Source organism: Alosa sapidissima, chromosome 4 (assembly GCF_018492685.1).
Source record: "Alosa sapidissima isolate fAloSap1 chromosome 4, fAloSap1.pri, whole genome shotgun sequence".
NCBI classification, from domain to species: domain Eukaryota; kingdom Metazoa; phylum Chordata; class Actinopteri; order Clupeiformes; family Clupeidae; genus Alosa; species Alosa sapidissima.
The window spans coordinates 17,888,979-17,911,635 of record NC_055960.1 but is presented as its reverse complement, the minus strand read 5'-3'; the positions used below and the strand labels follow the sequence as shown (position 1 = coordinate 17,911,635).

At 43.1% G+C, this 22,657-nt stretch overlaps 2 protein-coding genes across 8 annotated transcripts in view; one reads left to right on the top strand and one right to left on the bottom strand.

The window, feature by feature from the left end:
• Positions 1-344: 344 nt before the first annotated feature.
• Positions 345-19,471, bottom strand: eif4enif1 (eukaryotic translation initiation factor 4E nuclear import factor 1). 4 transcript variants are annotated; one of them, XM_042088452.1, is made up of 19 exons: positions 18,778-19,471; positions 17,511-17,662; positions 15,435-15,508; positions 14,364-14,488; positions 13,487-13,773; positions 12,738-12,936; positions 12,022-12,182; positions 10,660-10,795; positions 8,953-9,129; positions 7,191-7,435; positions 6,709-6,789; positions 6,420-6,612; positions 5,426-5,505; positions 5,130-5,266; positions 4,904-4,979; positions 4,608-4,728; positions 1,581-1,922; positions 1,169-1,357; positions 345-747 (listed from the first exon to the last, which is right to left on the bottom strand). In XM_042088452.1, exons 2-19 carry the CDS (start codon positions 17,610-17,612, stop codon positions 554-556), a joined length of 2,919 nt encoding a protein of 972 aa, XP_041944386.1. In that variant the 5' UTR covers positions 17,613-17,662; positions 18,778-19,471; the 3' UTR covers positions 345-553. The 4 variants fall into 4 exon arrangements, with proteins under 4 accessions (XP_041944386.1, XP_041944389.1, XP_041944390.1 ...); XM_042088455.1 differs by having other exon boundaries at positions 4,904-4,970; XM_042088456.1 differs by having other exon boundaries at positions 7,221-7,435.
• Positions 19,472-19,957: 486 nt separating this feature from the next.
• Positions 19,958-22,657, top strand: part of sfi1 (SFI1 centrin binding protein) — a 19,762-nt gene continuing 17,062 nt past the window's right edge. Inside the window, exons 1-5 of one of the 4 annotated variants that reach the window (XR_006031080.1) lie at positions 19,958-20,973; positions 21,054-21,125; positions 21,228-21,338; positions 21,431-21,525; positions 21,755-21,872. Coding sequence is in view for 3 of the 4 variants with exons in the window: in XM_042088449.1 (XP_041944383.1) it covers positions 20,825-20,973; positions 21,054-21,125; positions 21,228-21,338; positions 21,431-21,525; positions 21,755-21,872 (545 nt within the window). In the remaining variant the exon portion in view is untranslated. The remainder of the gene's footprint in view (positions 20,974-21,053; positions 21,126-21,227; positions 21,339-21,430; positions 21,526-21,754; positions 21,873-22,657) is intronic. The other 3 variants (XM_042088449.1, XM_042088450.1, XM_042088451.1) reach the window with 3 other exon arrangements.

Here is a 22,657-nt window from a genome sequence, read left to right as displayed (position 1 = left end):
GGCAGAGGTAGGGGTCAGCACCACTACTAGGACAGGACTAAAGGGGCACAACTCTTCAGGAGTCCTAATTCACGCTTAGGTTCCAGCATTCACCTTGCCCTTCTCCAGGACCAGGGGACAAGTATGTACAGGGAGTCCTCGCCCAAAAGAGAGGAAAACGAAACAAACAAAAAAGAACCACCATTTCCCACTGGTATGTACAATTCTGGCCTATACATTATTTACTTCATATGCTGCGGAAAGAGAACGGAAAGCCAAAACATACAAAAGAAAATCCTTGAACTACATTGACTCAAACAATGACTTGAAAAACACGTGTCCAGGACTCGTCTTTCCTTTTTTTCCCCCCTCTCGTGCACTTTAGACTTTTCTGTAAACGCTCAAATTGGGAGGGGAGGGGAAGGGGGGGGGGGGGGGGGGTTTAGAGATTTTAAGAATGAGCGCGGTTCTTGGACGGCACTCTCCAGTCCGCACATCCACTTCACCGGCAGGGAGGAGGAGAGGAGAGGGATGGGGTGCCAACAGGACTTCATCGCTCCCATCCTTCCCCAGCTCATGGCCGGAACTCCAACTCATCTACGCTGATCACTTTTGATGGCATGGAGGGCAGGGGCTGCTGCAACACATCAGAGCCGAACCACTTTGCAAGACCCAGGGGAGGACTTCCTCCCCGCCGCTGAGATTGGTTCATCCGACCGGAGCTGTGGCTCTGGGATTGAGGGACTCCCTGGGAAGCTGGATGCAGGGCTGAGAAACAAACAAGCAATCAGTAAGCATATCAATTTATCAAAATCATTAAACAGGTCAAGGTATTCCAACACTTCAGTCACACCAGTTACACATCCGAAAACATATTTTAGAGTGTGGCATGTTGGGGAAATTAAGCCTGTAATGCATCAAGATGAGTGATACAAGAATTATTGAATTTACTGACTAGAACAGAATTCTAATGAACAATTTGGTTGTCTACCATCACTGACCAAGAAAAACAAAACAAAAAACTTCACAGTAGCCTATGTACAAGACAGGAGTACACGTTACACAACCTAAATCAGTGCAAAATCCAACTCACTAGGATGGTCTGCAAGACAACGACTGTGTAAACCAGCTCAAAACCTCGACACTAATTGGTTTAATCTTGGTTTATTTCACTGAAAGAAAAACTCACATGGTCTCTGCTGCTGCTGGAGTTGCTGCTGCTGCTGCTGTTGCAAGACTGCAAGGTGCTGGATATGAGTGCCAGCCCGGGGGGCAAGCAAAGGGTGCCCTGTAGGTCCCATTGGGTACAGGGGTTGACCTAGGAGGGCTGGGGGTAAACCCTGAAGTTGAGACAGATCCACTGCCTGGGGGTAAATGCCTATAACAGAGACCAGAAATTAGTTAAACATGTGTATGCAGAGAAGTAAATGCAATAAAATATCAAACATGCGTATTGCAGACTGTTTGACACTGTTAATGACGCAACGTGAAATTTAATCTGATTTTGTGAAGCTGTGGAGTCTCACAGCAGGCAATGCCCCCCCCCCCCCCCCAGTCTGAACAAACCCATGTCTGGACAGGACAGTGGAGCACGAGCTGACCTTGCAGTAGCTGAGGCTGTATGCCCTGAGCCAGCATCCTCTGGACCACGCTGGGGTGCAGCTGAGGAGGGGGCGGCCGCACCAGAGGCACATGGGAGATCAGTGGCACAGGGTAGATGGGCCGGGGGAAGTTGGAAGACGACCCTCCTCCCGGGGACACCAGGGTGGGCGTGTGGTGCCCTGAGGAGGTGCCGCCGGCAGGCCGCTGGGAAGAGGAGCGGGGGTGTTGGGAGGAAGAGGAGGGTGAGGAGGAGGAAACGGGGGTGGAGCAAGACTTGCCTGTCCCACCCGGAGGACATCCACCCTCTCCTCCATCCAGGCCAGGGCTTGGGGAGGTGCTTTCTGAAAGGGTGGAGAGAAATCAAGAATTTTATTCAGGACCAACTACATTTTCAAGTAATAAAACATTTCAAAGGAATCTTGTAGTTTAATGTAAAATCTGGTTGAATATCGGCTTCTACACACAGTTGCGTGCGTTGCATTGCTGGAGACGCATCCCTTTCACTTTACAGGGGCTCACGTCATCCGTTGCCGAACTAAATTGTGGGTCCGTTGCGTTGCTCCCGTCACTGGCATTGAGAAGTTCAGCTGTTGCTGCACTGACCATGGAGGTATTATATATAACTGGAGAGTGACTAAGTCCCGCCCTCCATACAAATGAATGGTGGAGGCTAGGCTAGTAAATCCGGCCAATTCATAGTCAACGCCATCTTGAACACTGGTTCAGATCCAGCGCATGGACCAACGTAGATTTTTATTGGATATTCTGTCAAAAGAGAGTCGTCCTCCAGTAAGAGGGTGGCGATAATGCACATAAAGTCCTTGCCTCATAACAGGAAGAAAAAGTTGCTCGGGAACGCACATGGAGTCCGAGTGGAGTCGCCCTGAAGCGCAACTTAATTTCATTGGATAACACAGCAGCTCTAACTAAGAGCGGTCTGCCTGCTGTCCTGCTGCAAATATGCATTCGAACATGACGTGAAATATCCGTAGTCGAACTATAAATAAACTATTCGGTTTTTAGTGCCAAGTGTAGCGCATTTTTACAGTCTGATTATTTTTATTTTATTTATTGTTTGCCATCTCATAGCGGGTGCTCTAAACGTATTCTAGCGTTGGCCCATGACCAAATCAAGCCAATAATAGCCAGTAGCCACAATAATGACTGGAGCCAGAGCCCTCAATAGCCATCCTGTTTTGAAAATAATATTGAAGATATTCAATATTATTGAAGATAACGCACAGAACGGTCAGCCTGAGCGGACAATTACGTCCCCAACTCATCTAAAATGTGGCGTCTTTACTTTGAGTTGTACACAGCAGATGGTAAAGTAACGGTTAAAGATAATGTTGTCTGCGGACTCAGCAAAAAACAGTTGGAGACCCATGGTGTAACGAGACAAGGTCTTTATGCCGCTGTTGTGTAATTTATTTAGCCTGGCGGGCCATCCTATATCATTGAAATGTATAGTCTGGAATCGAGCCATTCACCTCGCTTAATCCAAGGGGCGGGCAGAGAATTGTCTTTCAAACTGCCTAGGCATGCAATTAGGGGTTTGCACGGCCGTCACGTTCTGGCCGGTAACCATGGTAATCCAGCACGCGCGGCCATATTGGCGATACTCAGTGAATGAAGTACAATGGAGTTTTATGCACTTTGGATATCTTACGTGATTGTAGCCGTGTCTAAGCAACAGAAAAGCTCATCAAAATGCATCTAAGATGCAAAGGCATATAGGACAGGACTTGGACCACAAGAAAATGCGCGATATTTCGAGAAGTTACGGTTTATTGGCAGCGCAGATCCATAGGAGTTGAGTGAGGGAGAGAAGTACCAAGTTCAACCACAAGCGCCCCCTTTCCTCTGATAACTTCTGACATTATTCTCCTTTCTCCCTGGTTTTTTAAATAACTTTTGGAAGTCGATACCTACACCAGATGTTTTTCTCAGTCGGACCTATTGGTACAACCTAAAACACGGCAATAATTAACCATTTTCCTTGACGATGTTTAGGATTTACTTCAGTGCCTAATGCTTTCTAATGAGGCGAGTATCTCCAATATGGCGACGTCCAGATCTGATGACACGCCGTGCAAACCCCTAATAGGCCAGTGCTACGACCATATCCGTATCCGGTCGGTAAAACGGCAAATACATCCTTCTTTTAAAGGAATGACTTAAGTGCATTGTGTTGCTCAACTTTCAAAGAAAAGCACAAGTCCAACTCCTCCAAAGTTGACGCCAACGCCGATTCAAACAACCGCTCTTCGTTCGCCATAGCCACCTTCCTTGTTGTTCACCGTCGCAGGACTGACGTTATCCTGTTAAGCCCGCCTTAAGACTAACAAAATAGAACGCTGTGATTGGATAACATCCACTGTGTTAGCCAATAGAAATTCCTATGGTTTGCTACTAGACTTACAGGCTGAGCAAATTAATTTGCTGCAGCTAGGGTGCATCTAGGTTTCTAGGCTTCTAGATTTCTAGGCTATAATTTATTGTCTTTAATCATGTTTATGCCATGTTTGTTCGGGACAAACAACAACGAAACAAGATCAATACAATTTTCTTTATTTGTCATATGATGGATAAACAACCATAATATGCACGTCTTCTCATAGGCTCCTCAAGAAATACGCACTGAATAACGTTTGGCTGTAGCCGCCAGATAGGTACCCACCCACCAACATGTACGCGCATGAGAGCTCGTGCCCAACACGGATATTTGAAAATGGCGTTTGCTAACATGCCGAAGCTAATCTGCACGCTCTTGACCCCCTGGCACCGACAGACGGCACTGGCCAATCAAGCCAATTGACGGACGGCACCAACCAATCAAATTACGGTTATATTTCAAGTCATTTGCATAGCTAATAGGAATAGTATAAGAACACCCACTGACATGCGTTGACGGAATGCAACTGTGTGTAGAAGCCGTATAACTCACAAAGCATTCAATTAATGATACCTTACATAAAAATGTTAGGTACACCTTGAATAGTGCCATCTCCCAAAGATATCATTACCTTCTAGTGAATTGGCTGCATCCTCTTTGCTGCCTGGTCGGCTCGTAGATTCGTCTCTGGTCTTCTCCTTTGTCTCGTACATTTTACGGATGACCGATGTAGGTGTGAAGGATGGAGACAGCTGAGGAATGAAAGAAGTTTTTTTTTTTTTTTAAATACAGCTCGAGCCTTCTGTTTGTACAGCCTGAATTATTTGACATCCTGCACCCAAGTCCAAACCTGGTGGGTACATTGCCAGTTCACAGATAAATCCAATGTAAATGTTCAGACTAGGAATGTAGTGTGCTCACACTCACCATGCTTGTGACTGGGTTGGCAGGGGAGCTCCTGCCTGTGGTGTGGGGACCTGGTGATCGGTTCAGTCTGGGTTGTCTACGGCAAGACAGACAGACAAACAAACAAACAAACAAACAAACAAAAACACAAAAAGACAGACACAGAGACAGACAGACCACATACAATTTAGCCAATCTAAACACACTCTTGAAATGAATGAAAGCCCTTTGTACTCGACACATTTACCTGTTGCGGTAAGCCTGCTGCTTGTTTTCGTGGGCCTGTTTGTTGTAACCATGTGGGTAAGGGTGACGTCCAGAAATGGCCAGATCCTGCTGAAAGACCAAGTCAGGCAAGTCCATTCCCATTGGTAGGCCTCGCATCTGCACATAGAGCAGTGTGTAGATCTTAGGTTAGGAAGGGTCACTGAGGGGTCAGGGGAGAAAAAAAAAAAAAAAAAAACACTCCAAAGCGCACACACACACACACACACAGTCTATTACAAGAAAATAATGGATGAGGTGTGAGGATTGTGCAGTTACCTGTTGAGGCTGCATAGGACTTAGGGAACGCATCTCAACCATGCGCTCTCCCATTATGGGCGGAGGGCCAATGGGGTAACCTGCAACAGACCACCAATACATGTTACTCATACTTCTGTAATGCCATACCTATTCGCATACTTCTGTAATACCATACCTATTCGCATACTTCTGTAATACCATACCTATTCGCATACTTCTGTAATACCATACCTATTCGCATACTTCTGTAATACCATACCTATTCGCATACTTCTGTAATACCATACCTATTCGCCTTTTTACGGAGGGCACTACTGTAAAAAACAAAGTGGGTAAAACCTCCAGTGAGGTGGCGGAAGAAGTGTACCAATTAGAGAAGAGACTAAGTATTTTTCAGATTAATATTTACTGTGTAAAGTCATAAACCTTTGAGTTGATGTTACGGAGCTCAGGAACAACATGTGCCGTTCCTGGTTGTATATGTCCGAAGAACAAACTTTGAAAAGCCCTCCCGTCCAATTTTTAACTTGGAAGGAGATGTCACTCTCATTTTTGAGGCAAGGCCCCATTGGACGTAGGAAACTTAGATAGAATTTAGTAATTTTAGCAACATGCCTAGTGAATGAAAACTGCCAACACAACTATACCATGATGAATGAAGAAATGCCCTGTATGTGACATTCTTGATTCAAGCATAGTTTTAATTTGAACTATCGAGTCTCACATTGCAAAAACCACTAGTAATGAAATGGCTTCTTGCATAATGTTAGCTGTGATAAGCTATTTAATCGAAAATCAAATGCAAGAATAAGCTATGACTACTTGATTCACGTGCATGGTTAACACCGTTTGGACCCATGGAAGTGCAAAGGACAAACACAGCAAAAGACAGAGTATGAATATCCTGCAGGTTACTATAATACACCTGCCACAGGTGGAAACCCTATTAAAAGAATGAATGAAAATATCCACTGAAAAACAACTCCCAATTCAAGTGGCAAATCACTTTTACCAGTTGTTGGCTGTATGAAGTAGTCCTGTATCTGAGTTCTCTGAGGAAAAAGTGGAGGAGAGGGGCCCCTCCGGTGGACCATTGCAGGGGCTCCAGGTTGGGCAGGGGGTCCCTCATGGTTCCCCAACAGGCTGCTGAGCAGGGCTGGGGAGCTGCTTCGGGGGTGTGTAGGTACATGGCCACCCATCAATTCCTTAAACAGACAGCAGCCAGAATTGTGTCAGGGTGGCATACGAGCTTTCATAAAAAGCCTCTTTGTAAAGACATTCCAAACAGACTGGCTCCTCACCTGGAAAATGTTGTTCTGCTGTGCTGTGGGGACCTGGGCTTCAGGGAGCTGCATCACAGTGGACTCCGTCTGCTGCTGGAGCTGAAAAGGAGACAAGAGTAAGTATATGACAAAACTGAACAGCACAAGCATATAAAAAAAAAAAAAAAATACAGGAAGTTACGCTGCTGTCACACTGCACACTACCGTAAAGGGAGCAAGCACTGGAAGCATGATGGCAAACAGACTGAAGGGAGAGGGAGGAAGAAGTAAAAAAAAAAACAAGGATACACTAAGTGAGCAAAAACAAATGTATGCCCATCGAATCTACTACTGCACACACAAAATGTCCAACTGCAGCACTGGCAAGATGACAAGGAGTCGCGATGGTACTAGAGGCACGGGTCAGCAGCAATGCGGGGCTAGTAGGCGATGGTGGTCCATGCGATCATGCAGCTAAGGTGAGTGGCGTGGCTGGAGTTGGACAAGCGGCTGCCACTTACGTTGGGCTGGTTGGGCAGAGTGCCACTTGCCTTCATGCTGCTGACCAGCTTGTTGAAGGCAGACATGTCGGAGTCCCGGGGCCGTGTGATTCGGGGTTGACCACCAGTCAGTGCCTGCTCCAGCTGCTCAGCCATGAAGGGCGTTCCACAGCCGCCCCTAGGGGGCTGCGGCTGCTCGGACTCCACCTTGAGGCCCTTCAGACCCCCTTCCACCTCTTCCAGGGACAGCACCACACCAGTGTTTGCTAATCAAGTCAAACAGACAGTAATCATCAACATGCATGATCAGTGTAGAGTCCAAGTATATATACAGACAGACATGTAAGCCTTTTCTGAGGTACAATATTGTAGTAAAATGAGCAAGTATTTGCACAATGATCAATATCTGAAAAGTGTTACTTCCAGTTTCCAAACATTATATAGTATAATGGCACTCAATCATTGTTTGCAACATCATCCTTCAGTCTTTTATAATAAACGTAATGTAGATAATAAATTGCAAGAGCTAATCAGGAAACAAACAAGATCAATCCGTTGCAGTAGCGGAGGGGTAATCAGGACAATTCCCGGTTGGCCTGGTAATGTTTTGAGGCCAGACTGATTATTGTGATTTTAAAAGGGAAATGTTTAGTTTAACCATGCATATGTACTATGGCAATATGGTTCTTTTCATTCTTCTTTGTCCCCAAAGCCTCCCTCTGTGGAAATTTCCAGAGTGTGAGAAGAGGGTTTGTTGTAGGGTCTCATTGTTCTCATCCCAGTGGGGATACCAACACAAACATGGCCTGGGTTAGGGGAAGGTTAAGGGGTTTTGTAACATCCTTATCTCAGTTAATACTAACTGGGTGGATGGATCATTGTTGGGAGTGACACCTCCTGATTTCTGTATGTGTGGGTGTTAAGGGTAAAAGACCAGAGTGCAACTACAGAGAAGTGGGCATGTTACTTGGCATTTCGTGTGGGCAACATGTTCCCGGTGACGTGAATAAAACTGCAGTCTCACCAGTTTCTTGGATTATTTTTGACCACAAGGACATGATCACTGCTTGTATAAGTTCTTTGCTGTGCCCCACAGCAGCCTGGACTGTGATCGCAGCCCCCAACTCTTCACTCCCTGTGGACCCCTCCCCTCAGCCCCGGTAATCAACACGGTAACAACTATAATGACCGGACATGCCAAGTTTTGAGATGCGTATGTGATGGGTAAGATTTTAGATGAACAGCCGCAAAACATTTCAAGTAGCCCTGGATTTCTCTCCTGAAATAGGAATCAGGTCAAGTTGGGTCATACTCCCATCAACTACCCCGCCCCCCTTAAGATCTCTCAGTAGGCTAATATTTTATGTCCCATTCCGCCCCCTGGTCAGGTGATGGCAGACCATTGTCCCAGTCACATTATATTAACCAAAGTGAAACCAAATTCTATCATCTGCATTCTGAGTTGGATCAGGATAATCATGCAGGAGTCCTGAGACATGGTGACCCTCTAGCTTGAATAAAAGTACAGAAGACCAGTGCTTTTTAAGCTACACTACTCACAAAAAGTTAGGGACATCTGGCTCTCGGGTGAAATTTTATGTTTCAGTACAGAAAGGTTATAGTGGATTTTAGGTTCATCCTAATTCCTGAAATTTCACCTGAAAGCCAAATATTCCTGACTTTTTGTGAGTTACAAAATGCTTCCCCCTTACCAAGAGGCAAGGGTAAAATATTAATACATGCTGCACTCATAATGAAGCCTGGCCAGGTAGAGGGTACTCACTACTCTCCTTCAGACGGGCCTTGTTGGCAGAGAGGCTGGAGAGGAGAGGCTTCAGGTCAATCTTGGCATTGTGCAGCAGCTGCAAAATGTCCACTTTTTCACGGCTGTCCCCCGAGCCAATGGGGGTGAAGTATGGCGCTGGTCCTTGAGTTGGAGAGCTGCAGCGTGGGTCCAGCCCTGTAAGAGAAAGCCACGCAAGGAACCCTCAGTACAGTGCCAAGATAATCAAGGATGATTAAGATCAAGGTGACGTTAGAAATGGATTGAATGCAATCAGTATCAAGTCATTGCTGGCAACGTCTGGAAGTAAGTAGCTTACTTTCTATCACAATGAGACATACAGTATACCATGGAAGCTAGGCACCCCGCCGGGAAATGTATGGACTTACAGGCACATGTAATGACTTAACTACCCAGAGCCTACATATAACCAATTTTGCCGATAGTTTCTGTGATCCTGGTGTGTCACTATCACTTATGATTTTTGTTTGATGGTCAATAGTAAAGCGAAATCTACATTATTGCATATAAACCGTATACAATGAGTTGATTTAGGCTAAACCAGCGGTTCCCAAACTTTTTTTCCCGCGGACCACCTTTTACACATAATAACGTAACACATTCTATTGACGCATTCCAGGCATCATATTTAATTAGCCACCCTGAACAACAAATAACAAAATCAAAATGTGCAACTGGTCTATGAGCTAAAAAACAGTGTGGAGAACAACATTAGACTGGTTAGACAAATCTACATGAAGCCTAGGCCTATATGCCTCATCATAATTTTGTTTTCTTTGCGCAGTCTTTCCCGTCTCGTCCTTTCTTTTATCCCCCTGCGCTCCGGAGCCACCTCCGCCTTAATCATTCTGCCCCCATCCCATAGTTACCTCTCTCTTGCTCAGTTTCTCTCGTTTCTCCTCTTCGATCGCTTTGATTAGGCCTTTTGGACAGTGTCCCTCTTTTTAGCCAGTTTTCCATGTTGGCGTACCTAGCCTATACTTCCACGAAACTAACGAGCCAGATATTCTGGCTGCCCGCAGGAGATCACGTGCATTGTGGGTAGCTTATTTTTTTAATGAAAACATAGCCTACTATAGAGTTTACAAAGGATTTCCTTTAATTTCACATTTCCATATCATTATATGGAATGGTATAATTATGTATTATTTATTAATTAATTAGATTATTTAATTAATTCATCATTTTAACACCTTTCCGCCATTGCCCTTTTCATCTCGTGTACCCCCTAGTGGCAGCTTGCAGTTTGGGAATCCCTGGGCTAATCAATGTGGTGTATAAGCAACGTCTAAAGTTGTGCTATGAACACTGGATAAAGGCACGCTATTACCTCTGCAAAAATCTCTAACCTAGAACAGCTATTGTCTAATCCTACATTAGCAACGGTCTCTATGCGAGGAAGGTCTGTCAAACTTGCACAAACAGCAGCAATTTGAATAGCCGTCATGGCTATAGTTTGATGGTGAGAACACACTTCTTTACAGTCCTGAAGTCTGATGAAACAGTGTGGAAGACGGCGTAGCCAGGCCAGTCCAACAAAAAGTTTGCTTTGATTGATTAAAGCTTGCTCCTACCAGGTATCTGTCCGTAGTTAGGAAATGGAAGAGACTAACACAGCCAACTGTCACTCACTCAGAGTGTGTGTGTGTGTGTGTGTGTGTGTTAGTGAAATATGAAGGGTCCTACCTGCCAGTCTCTCCAGTTCCTCGTGTGGGGTGGAGCGCAGACTGCTGGAGCGGGAGCCCGATGGGCTCATATTAGTGAACCAACGACTGAAGCGGCTGGCCGACACCGGACCTTCACCCAGAACATCCTCGATCATCTGAAGGACAGAGGATGAGCAGCATCAGCACAGCGGCTTTTGAAGAGAACAGAATTAAAAGCTCAGTAGATGCAGTGCAGCTCAGTAGATACTGGCACTTACTTGGTAGAGAGAGTTTGCAGCCTTTTACCCTCTACAGAGAAAAGTATAGGCTGGGGTTTGGGTTTACAGTAAAGCGGTAAGTTTGAGAGACGAGGAAGCATTATTTTCCCCAGATTTCCCTGTTTCTATTGAATTGTTGGGCAAGCCTTACAATACCAAGGGGCAATACAACTCGTGCTTCAAAAACATCCTACAGCCAATAAATTTCGATGCAGCTATACTCAATAGATGGGCATACATTTGTATCACAAAGCCACATTTAAGAGAAAGGAAACCCAAAGGATAAGAAATATGAAGAGATCCAACAGGTCAGCAACAGAGGATTCGTCATGCAAGACATTTCTCTGAAGCCAGGACACCAAGTGCCCAAAGATATGTCAAAGGTGTAACACCAAGTCACACCCATTCTCATTCGGGAAATGTACAGAGTGCTTTCCTACTGAACAAGATACCACACAGCTAGAAATGGGGTGAGATCATTTATATACATCTACACATACATATAAAAGTCTAGAAAACTAAAGGTCACTGTTTTCATGAACTGTAATTTGTGAAGTTTGGCCAGGTTTGCCTTTTGTTTACCATTATTAGCAATAATTTGGAGATTAATTATTTCGGTAACATAACTAGGTCTTTTTGAGTCCAAATAACAAAAGATAAGTTTTAGTGCATAAAATATAAATTTACGATCCTGATAGCAATTAGTAAGGCGGCAATTATGAAAAATATATATATACATATAAATACACATACATATATATATATATATATATATATATATATATATATATATATATATATATATATATATATATATATATATATATATATATATATATATATATATATATATATACACACACACACACACACACACACACACACATATATACATACATACACACACACATATATATACATACATACACACACACATATATATATATATATATACACACATACACACACACACCACAACAGATCACACATAAACATAACAGATCATATGGCTAAACATCAATGAAGAAATGAACATTACTCCCAACCATACTGATTAAAAATAAATAAATTGAGCCAGCCAGTCTCAGCAAACCAGTCACCCACATCCCAATCCTCAGCCTTACCGAGGCCAGCCCAGGCATGGTCTTCTCTAAGTTGAAGAACTCATTGAAGTCAAAGTCTCCTGAGGTCTGCTCTGGAAGGACCTCTGAACGGGGCACTTCCTGATCAGCTCCTGATCCCTGTGCCAGCTCCGGTTCCTCTGACAGTCCCCCGTTGCACTCCACTGCATTGGGAAATAAATAAAAAAAAATAAAAAATAAAAAATAAATAAAACAAACAGGCCCCATTACAAAAAGAGCTAAAAGAAACGGGACATTCACCAAATTAGGCCCTTGACGAAGCAGACATGTAACTTTTTAATTTAACATAAAAAAGAGAATGTTCTGAAGTAAGGGCCCGTTCACACGTACAATTTTTCTCACCTCCGGGCTCTGAAATTCAGTTCTTTCCCTAAGAAATGCTGCAATTGATTGATGCAACGCACCTCATGTTAAGATAAGCTAGTCGCAAGCAAAACAAAAAGTGAGGCTTCTAAAAACACCAGACGCAAGTTAGATATAACTTTTGGAGTCACGTTTTTCCCCCAACAATTGGTCGTTGCTTAGCTGCCTGCCTTAGCCAAGTCAGGGAGGTAGCAACACTTACACAATCAATTTCCACCTCACGTTTGACACTTATTACTTTGTTCTACTCGTTTTTGGAGGTGAAAAAAAGTGTGTCCATTTGAATGCAGCCTAAAAGGAGTGGTTTGGCCAGTGAGTGCTGGGCAGATTCTCACCCTCTTTTATGGAATCACTCTTCTTTCGAGAGCGCTTTGGTCTGCGTTTGTCCTCCTCTAGGATTTTGTCATCAAAGCCAATGAGTTCAATGGTTTCTGACTGACTGGTGGGGCCGCCAGAGAACCACTCTGGCTCTTCCTCGGCATACGAGTCATTCCTTCTTCTCTCACTGAACACACGCTTGTCCCCAAAGTCCCTCTGAGGATGCAGGAGAGTTAAGTTAGACATGCAATCATTTATACTCATTTCTGCACTGAAAGCAGATGCAGGAAGAGCAAATGCATAGAAGTGTTGTGAGAGAAAGTCACTTTGAGGCTTATGTCGATTGTGCCGTGCGCCATGTATGAACAGAAAGTCTGTACAGAATGTGAACGACACAGTCTCTCAGATATTTGCTGCAGTAAATTTGCTGCACAATTAATCCATTTTTAATTGAACAATTAATGCAATTAGCTAATCGCAAAAGATCAATTATACATGCAACTCATAACTGTCTGCATGTTTTTTATAATCACATCATCCTCCTTGTGTCACACACAATGAAACTACCAGTAGGCATGCACACCAATCAGAGGTGGTTCAACTTAAGCTTCATTTCAATATTCCAAATTTTGCTTCACTTTCAAAAATGATATCACAAATCGAATTGCAATCACAATATCGTTCAAAGGCATCTCCCCCAAATCATGCAGCCCTACTGTAGACTACAACCAAAAAGAGTGATCTTGTAGAGCCACTGAACACACACCCTGAACCTCTTGTCTTTGTAGTCCCTCTCTCGCTCCTTGTCGGGGCGTAGGTCTCGCTCTGTGCGCAGGTCCCGCTCAAAAGTGCGGGCAGCCATGATGCGCCCACTGCCAATGCGGCGGATCCCCACCAGCCTCAAACTCTCATTCTCCTTGTTCTCCAGTGGGCTGACGGGTCGCCGTGCCATTGATGGCAATGCCGCATTGCCTTGGCAACCACCTCCAAAACTCCGTCTCTGGGGACTGAGAACCACCTCCAGGTCATCCTCCTTCAAACGCTCTCGAGGGTCTGGGGACAGACACACAGTCATGGGATAATGTGGCATGTAGCTTGGAAAATATGCTGGGCCCAGAGCTTGGCAAGATGGCAAAAACATTTTTTAACACCAATAATCACAGAACGCTTTTCCTAATGGCAAGATTAAATAGTATTTTATACAAAAAACACCAATGTCTGTTGCAATCCTACAATATTATCAGGCTTGGTAATAAAATGGCCAATTTTAGCAGATATCTAGCACCGCCTCATGTTTTTCTAACACTCATATAAATAATAAAGAGAGCTTTACACAGATTGACTGCCAGTTATCAGAGGGACGGTGTGCGTCAGTCTGTGTGTTTGGCATCACACTCGGTCTTTGTTCAGATTTGCACATTTTAAAGTGGTCATTTCAAAGTCTGAGATTTGAATATGAGGGAGGAAACAAACATGTTTCCGGTTCACGGTACCTTTGCTGAATAAGGGGAGTTCAATGCATGGCCAGAAAGCCAAGGTAAAACCGGTCTTTCATTCTATGTCTGCTTTAACGCCACTTAACCACTGTATGCATACATTACAAAGACCACATAAAAGAAACTATGGGCAATGCAGGCACTTACCAGCAATCCTGCGTTTAAGTGGCACCCTGTCATCTGTGTAATCCTTCCTGTGACCCTCAACAGGGGAGTCCCGGTCTGAGGGGTAGAGCGAGGCGTGCCATTTCTCTGGGTCCCACACGCCATCACTGCACAACCAAAATTCAGGTTAGTCAGCAGGTTAGACAGTCATCATGGTACAACAATACCTTTGGCTCCCATTTCTGCTTGCGATGCAAAAACTACACACAGACATATGCATTTCGCAGCCATTAAAAGGTGTTATATACAAGAACATTAGTTTTGAAGCTGCTCTAAGCAATGTTACAGCAAACATTACTACACCATCTGCTAGCTGCGTGTGCCCTGAATACACTGTAAAAAAGCAGTCTCTGGACAGCCCAGGCTCCTAAAACAGCAACAAAAACAACTTGGTCCAGCCTGGACCATAAAAACATAAACTGTTCCAGCTAATCACCGACAATACACGCTTTTAGGAGAGTTTCAATCGCACGGGAGGGAGGGGGAGGGAGTAGCAGTTTCAAGATCAACAGTTGAAAGTGACGTTACCCAACATCACTTAGAGTGCCTTTAAACTTGAAATTAGCTACAACTCGCAAAGCAAACGTGCCATCATGGACATTATCTCATCATGAGGAAAGGTGCTACTAATGGCTAAAACCTGATTTCAGAGTCACAAAAGTAACAAAGTCCTTGTTAACGCATGAATAAATTGACCGTTTGAGCAACACAAATGTAACACAATCATTAGTCAATGTTGGAGACATCCAACATTTTAACCCAGATATCTTTGAATCATAAATGTTTACATGCTACATGTAGGATTTAGTCTCTTCCACTTTGGCCAAACTTTTCGGTTACGTCTGCGAGGGAGAAGAGGTAGGAGTGGCCAAATGTAGTAATATGCTGCCCCCAACCTGCTTTGGGTGGGCAGTATGAAAATCATTGGGTTCTCTACACAAGACCATGCCAGTCAACGTTCTTTTACAGGGGAGAAAGAACCTACCAAAATTGTTGAGTGAGTGTTGCTGAAAAAAGAAGAAAACATCAGCTATGAATAGAAGTTATACAGACCTGTCATATTTTTCTGACAGACACTCTGGTCTTTCATTGGAAATGGGAAATTCTTTTATTTCCAGTAGCTCTTCCTGTAGAAACAAAAACAAACAAACTTAACTGCGTACAATAGTGAGCACAAGCTGAACAAGACAGGCAATTCCAAGATAAAAGGATTTTTCAAAATTAGAGATGACAATATGGGGGCTACTAATGTTGAAAATACTAATCGCCAACTACACTCAAAGATATACCGCAATAGACAAGAATTCTATTCTTCAAGATTCTGATTACATGGCATGATTATTGGACAGGGCTGCCTTGGACTGGTCACAATAAAAAGTGTGCAGTTTTATTACACGACACAAATGTCACGTTTTGAGGGAACATGTAATTGGAATGCTGACGGCAAGAATGTTGGCAAAAGCTGTTGCCTGCGAGTTGACCGTTCATTTCACTACCACAAGCGGTCAGAACGTCGTTTTCGAGTATTTGGCAGCATTTCGAACACATCTGGTTGCTTTGACCGATAGCTGATGCACCTGTTGATTTGCATAAATGCAACTGCAGAATCTCTGCACAAACGGTCACAAACCATATCAGGGAAGTTCTCCCAAGTGTTCCATCATCCTCACCAGAGTCTTGGTCTGACTGCAATTTGTAAATGACTTGAGCAAATGCTCACCTTTGATGGCATGTGCCACTTTCGGAGAAGTGTCTCTCTACAGTTAAATCCCAGTTTACACTGTAGCCAGCACAGGGCAAACAAGATGTATGACGTTTTGTAGTTTATGGTCAATATTCTCCAGTGGTGGTAGGATGGGTTATGGTATTTGTGGGCATAAGCTACAGACGGTGAACATGGGTGCATGTATTGATGCCAATTTGAACGCAGAGATAATGTAATGAGATCCTCAGGGCCATTGTTGTGTCATTTATTATAAAAACAACAAAAGGGGCAATATATTGGAAGAGCTGGCTGACTTGAGGCCCTGATGCAGAGTAGTGTAGATGTTGAAACTACCACAGCCACTGCAGCAAACATAGCATGCCTTACTTCAATATTTGTCATTTGAATGCACAGATCAGTAAATATACACATACAACCTGTTCAGCAACATGTACAAGGCTAACCATCAAGCTACTCTGTAGTCATGCAACACAGGTTACATTAGCATTATTACACCAGACACCACTATACAAAGAGACTATGACAATCCAAGCACTTGATCAGGACACGAGAGGTTTCGGTCTGATAATTGCACATTTATACCGAAGGGGCCAGTAATCGCAGAACTAACACCAAGTCTTAACTACCATGCGATGCGAGCAAGCATTTAGCAATAAAAATCAGTTTAATTACATCGTTTTCAATTGGAATGTCCTGACAATAGCAACGCGAAGCAGTGCTCTGCAGCGTGATGCACAACTAGGACGGCCCATTTCTATTTTTTCTTGTCACTCGCGTTGCAATGAAAAATATGACAATAGAAGGGCATATTTAACGTCTTCAATGTGGACAGAGAGCATTCGAGCTACACAACAGTTGCTGACTTGAATGCTCAGGATTCCCTGTTAATTTCCTTTCAGCGGCTACTTTTTAGTACATCCAGTCATCACTGTTGTGTTAGTTTAAAGATAAGCCATTGGGTATATTCACTAAGCACTAAGCATTTTTCTGGTTTTCAGATATCTGAATTCAAATCCTGCATTTTAAAACCTACACAATGGTTTTACTGATGAACACTCCATCTATATGGTTGGGCTGATATGCCAGAGGTGACATACAATACGGTTGCAATATTTGGGCTATTCTACACACACTGAACTATGGGGTTTCAAACCTTCGATTACACATATTTTTTATCAACCTTTACATCTGGTAGTAGGTTCAGGGTACAAGATGTAACATAGCAGAATCTGGTTCAGGCACAAACAGTGAATTTACACTAAAAGAACAGAGAGAACCACCATTTTCTTAAACATTGTTCTCTGTAACCAAGCAGAAAAAGAAAGAGAAGCTAACCGATTGCATGACTTGGTTGGAGGAAACAAAGCTGTACCTGCAACAGCAGTCAGGTCAAATGTACATACCTTGGTATATCTGAAAGCGGATGGTCCTGTATCGGACTCCTTGGCAAGATCAGTTGGACTGTCAACATTCTCCTTTTCCTCCACGCAGACATCCTTCTCCATGACTGCTGTTGGAGGTCAAGGTTTGCTTCTGACTCAGATTATCTCAACAGCTGTGGAGGAGGATTGACAGAAGGCAACTCTGTCAAGGGGATCTTCAGTGTACCAGCAGGGTTTTCATTACAACTGACAATTTGGAAGAGTAATATTACTTCAGAGCAATTGAATGTGTAAGTGTATTTGTACGTGTGTTCTATGTGAAGAGAGGTCAAAAGCTGTGAATATGAATGTATTAATGTGACAGAATTCAGCCACCAACTATGCATTAGTTAAACAATATTTTAAAAAGCGACCAAGTTACACTAAATTCTTGAATGCCCATCCCATGATACCCCAGTTGTAATGTCCCTGAATAACTGAGGATGCGCTGAGGATGAGAAAAGGCTCGGTGTTCAAGCTGAATCCCACAGTCCACACTGGCGTCGGTGTTGCACCCACTCCCTAACTTGCCACCGTGTTGGTTTGACTGCCGTTAGTTAACGGTAATTATACGTTATACGCAGCAGACACGTCTAGTTTCATCAAGATCTAGTAGAAAAGGCGCGCTATGAAACTAATGTTAACGCTCATTAACTTGCTAGCCATTACACCACTGACAACTGAACACATTTGTTAGCAAGCTAGCGGTAACGCTAACTTAAATCAGCTATCGTTAGGGAATACTAGACCTTCAAGAAATAACTAAACGTTTGTGTTAGTTAACAGTTTATAGTCAGATTTGCTAACTCGTTCAAGTAAATGTTTCGTAAGGTAATTAACCAACTTGGCCTATTTAGCAAAATATAGCTGAGCATTAACAAGCCCTAATAAACTCGTATCAATTACTAAAACTGTATCAACGTCAACGAATGTCTTGTTGACTGGGTCGCTAGCTAGTTTGCTAGGTAGCTAGCACAAAATGAAAGCTAATTTATAACCAATAGTACCTAGCAAACACCGGCTATGTTAGCAAAAACAAACCGAGACGTTGACAGCTTAGCAAATAACGTAACCAAATCAGCAAAATCCCACAACGAAATTTGTAACAGTAAAAAGGGAATGTGGGACTTTAACTTAGACTCTTAAACTTAATAATGTTAACGTTGGTTCATGGGGAAGGGGACCTAGCATTGGGTAAAGTCAGCTAATGCAACTACAGATAGCCATGATAGATAGCAATGAAACTTACCTTAAGTTTAGTTATGCGCCCCTCTCCCTGTGTTGGTTCAAACTGCTATTTAATGGCAAACACTCGATAACTTCGCTTCAAACACGCTGTGACCTATCCAATTTTTCGCGACGATAACTCTTCTTCCTCGCAAATAAGCCAAACAACTTTCTACAGAGCAAACGCCGAAAGCGTCACTAGCTAGAAACGCTAGCGACAGCCAAGTTAGCTCGCTAAAGTAAGCACACAACTCGATATCCTTTCCCACTGTGTAATTCAACTTAGCCTATTAGGCTCCCGACGTTTCCCAAACCTCACTCTAGTCTTCAGAGAACAGAGATAAATCAGCTCACTTTATTATTAACCGCAAAACGCACGGAGAAGGATGGTCGCAACAAAGCAAACTCGTAGCTGGTAAAAGTTAGCCTGTTGGCTAACGGTCTTGAAAATCTAGCTAGCTAGCTAGCACCCACAGACCACTATGGCTGCAAGCTAGCTAGCTAGCTGGTTAACAAACGCGTCTTTAGTTAACGTTATAAACTTTCTGAAAAATAAACCAAAAGGAAGTAACACTAAGCATTTGTATGTCGACGGAGAAAAACGTTCTACGCTCGCGAAAATGCTGACTGTCCCAATAAGACTGCAATAAACGCTACCTTAGGATACTTTACTATTCTGTTTCCTCTCTGCCAGTCACACAGCGGCGATTTTGATCACTCACTGCATCCGAGAGAAGGCCCTCTGAAGGATTATATAGAGCTTGAACTCGCCATCCCAAAAACATGTAATCGCTGGCTCTTTATGTGGCACTTTACTTTATTATTTTTTTTAGCTACAACAGTGATGGTGATAACGTACATTTATTTGTGTTATGCCACACCAGTAATGAATATAAAATAAAAGTCCATCATTTCAGGCAATGTACATGGACGCCAAAGTAGCCCCTCATTATTGACAATTAATTTGTCCTGGGGCCAGTCAGAGAATGTCTAATAAGAGACGGGCTCTGGGCCAGTCATATCTTGTGAAGAGACGGGACTATGTTCCAATCCGCATACTTCTGTACTTACAATACCTAATATGATTGCACAAGTGCATTGGCTTGTGCACTCATATTAGATATTGTAAGTACAGAAGTATGCAAATTGGAATAAAGTCACGGAGTTTGCATTTGATTTTTTTGTTTAGTTTTAATCTACCAGGAATTACGTGTAGATTACTCTGATGCTGAACTGATAAGAAGCATCACTGAACTCTTTTTTGTAACAGTTCCATTTTTATCTAGTGATCATACTACAACCAACTCGGCTGTACCAAAGATTATAAAGCAGAGCGGAGGTAAAGCTATTCAGGTGGGGGAAAACATGAAGCTTGGTATGAAGATTTGAACGCATCAGAAATTGTTAGATTGTCAGCAACTGCGTCTTGTACATATGCACGTTAAGTACAAATAACCTGTATACCGATACATCTCAGCCAGATATACCCTAAAATACTAATATTTTCCAAAAGAAACAGAACCTAGGAATTAATTTATAGACCGCAATACTCGACAACAAGCTCTGCGCAATCCAATCCTCCCATTATCGGACGCTGTCGAACACGCCTTGTATATACGTACTTGGGTCTTTGCGCAGGTGCAGTTGAAGTTTACATTTCGCGCGACAGTTGGTTTCCAAAACATCAGCAAACCACCACGAAGCTCACTTCCCCACCACAACTTTGATAATAGGCAAACGAAGGTTGCAAATCCGTTGGTTCGACTGTATAATAGAGATGAATGTCTGTAGAGAAGTTTCTTATATGTCTATGGTCTGATCTAAGTAACTTCACGTGCAGTTAGAATGCAGTTAAGTACAGCATCTTCACGGAAAAAACACGTAAACGTTACCTTGAATCAAAATGTACTCTAGTTCTAACTCGAAGCTTTACGGTTAATGTTAGATGTATTGATAAGGGCTGTGGAGATTCGGGTTTACCTACTAACTCTTGATAGTTCGCTTTGGGCTAACGTTAGCTGTCAGTAAAGGTATTGTCTTTAGGCTACAGTCACACATGGATGTGAATAATGCACGCTTCTAAACCAGGTACCCAAAGCATTAACAGGCCTACCTGTCCCAATCGGAGTAACCAGCCACGCAATACATCGCGTAAATTTAAGTATAGGGTTGGATACTCTTGGAATAGAGGAGGAAGACTGAAGGAACGGCGAATAAGGTGGGGGACAGATATTGAATTAAATGCATTCCTCTTTCTGTTCGGTCCCTAAAAAGTAACGTGAGATGTATTTTTGACAGACATCTGGCAAGGAAATTCTTCTTTATATGGATGCGAAAGACTTTCGGAAGAGTATCTCCATCTAAAGCCAGGTATGCGTCTCTTCCCTTTTCTGAGGGTCTCTAATATCTGAACTGATTATGTTTGTTGTATCACAACAAAAGGCACGAGGAAAGTTTGTCAATGATCCTCAGATCTCATTACCGGAGAGTGGTCCTTGGCAGGGCCTTGGAGCAATGGAGGGATGTTTGGTGGTACAGCAGAAAAGAGTGGAGCCTTGCGATACGAGCAGACTGTCATTACAGGTTATAAACAGTCTATTTTTTCCGCTGATGAAGCACTGTGTGTGAAAGGCAGAGTGTGATTGGTTTCAGGATGTGATGGTCTTCTTTCACAGATATTATCTGTTCCACAAAGTGTTCCCAGCATGGAGAAGCTTTACCTTCTTGCAGAGAGAGAAGAAAACAAAATGGCAAATAGCTACAAACTTTGGTATGATTACCTTCTCCATTTAAAATCCTGTACCAACGTCAATTGGGGACAAAATGCTTAGTTTATTTGAAGTTGATAGACATTGACACACTGTATTTGACTATGATTCTGCTGTACACTGAGATAGGTGCTCCTTTGCTCTATTATTGTGCTTTTCTGGACGTTGTGGTGGCACTCCACCCCCATGATATGCTTACGTTCTAATCTTACTATAATTATAACTCTACAGCCCACAAACATAGGCTGCGTCTTGTGTGGGACTGCTGGGAGATGTACATAGAGAAGCGTCGCATGACGCAGCAGATGCAGCAGACTGCTTTTCAGCACAGTAATATCTCTTGTGTGAGGTGAGTGGTGTGTCTGAGCTTGAAAACACACACACACACACACACACACACACTTCAGATTTACAGAACATGATTTACCAGATTTACTTTTCTGTGTGGCAAATCATGTTTAGATTAAATTAGATTCAACTTTATTTTCATTGTGCATAGTACAAGTACAAAGCCAATGAAATGCAGTTTGCATCTAATCAGAAGTGCAAAAAAGCAGAAAAGTGCAATGTGATTTACAAAGTATAGACAGGTGATGCATAGGCAGGACAAGAAATATAGTGCAGTGTAGACAGTAGTATGCAGTAGGTTTACAGAATTTGGTTTAGAGTAATATAAATTAGATATAAATATACACAGTGTATTAGCAGTTACTATATAAGAGCAGAATAAATATGGCTATGTGATATGAACAATGTGTGAACAACATACAGATATGTGCAATGTAGTAGCAGTAACAATATAATAGTAGTAAGAATAATATAGACATATGCAGTGTATTAACAGAATATATTATGAGAAATTGGGGGCTTAGTTGATTGGTTGTCACCGGGATGCAGAGTTAGAGTTCAGTAAGGTGACAGCCGCAGGAAAGAAGCTTCCTCTGGACCTGCTGGTTCAGGTGTGGAGAGACCTGTAATGCCTCCCGTAGGGTAGTGGGGGGAACAGTCTGTGGTTGGGGTGAGAACAGTCTTGATGATGCTGCGCGCCTAACACAAGCATTGCTTGCCCTGAATGGTCTCAATGTAGGTGAGTAAGGAACCGGTGATGCGTTGGGCAGTTTTCACCATCCTCTG

Bases quoted from the DNA above. Each gene is read 5' to 3' on its own strand.
- eif4enif1 (XM_042088452.1), bottom strand. From the start codon at position 17,612: ATGGAGAAGGATGTCTGCGTGGAGGAAAAGGAGAATGTTGACAGTCCA. The intron at 4,729-4,903 runs GTGAGTGTGAGC...TTCATTCCTCAG, and splicing joins CCAACCCAGTCACAAGCATG to CTGTCTCCATCCTTCACACC. The intron at 748-1,168 runs GTGAGTTTTTCT...TTTGTTTCTCAG, and splicing joins CCAGCAGCAGCAGAGACCAT to CCCTGCATCCAGCTTCCCAG.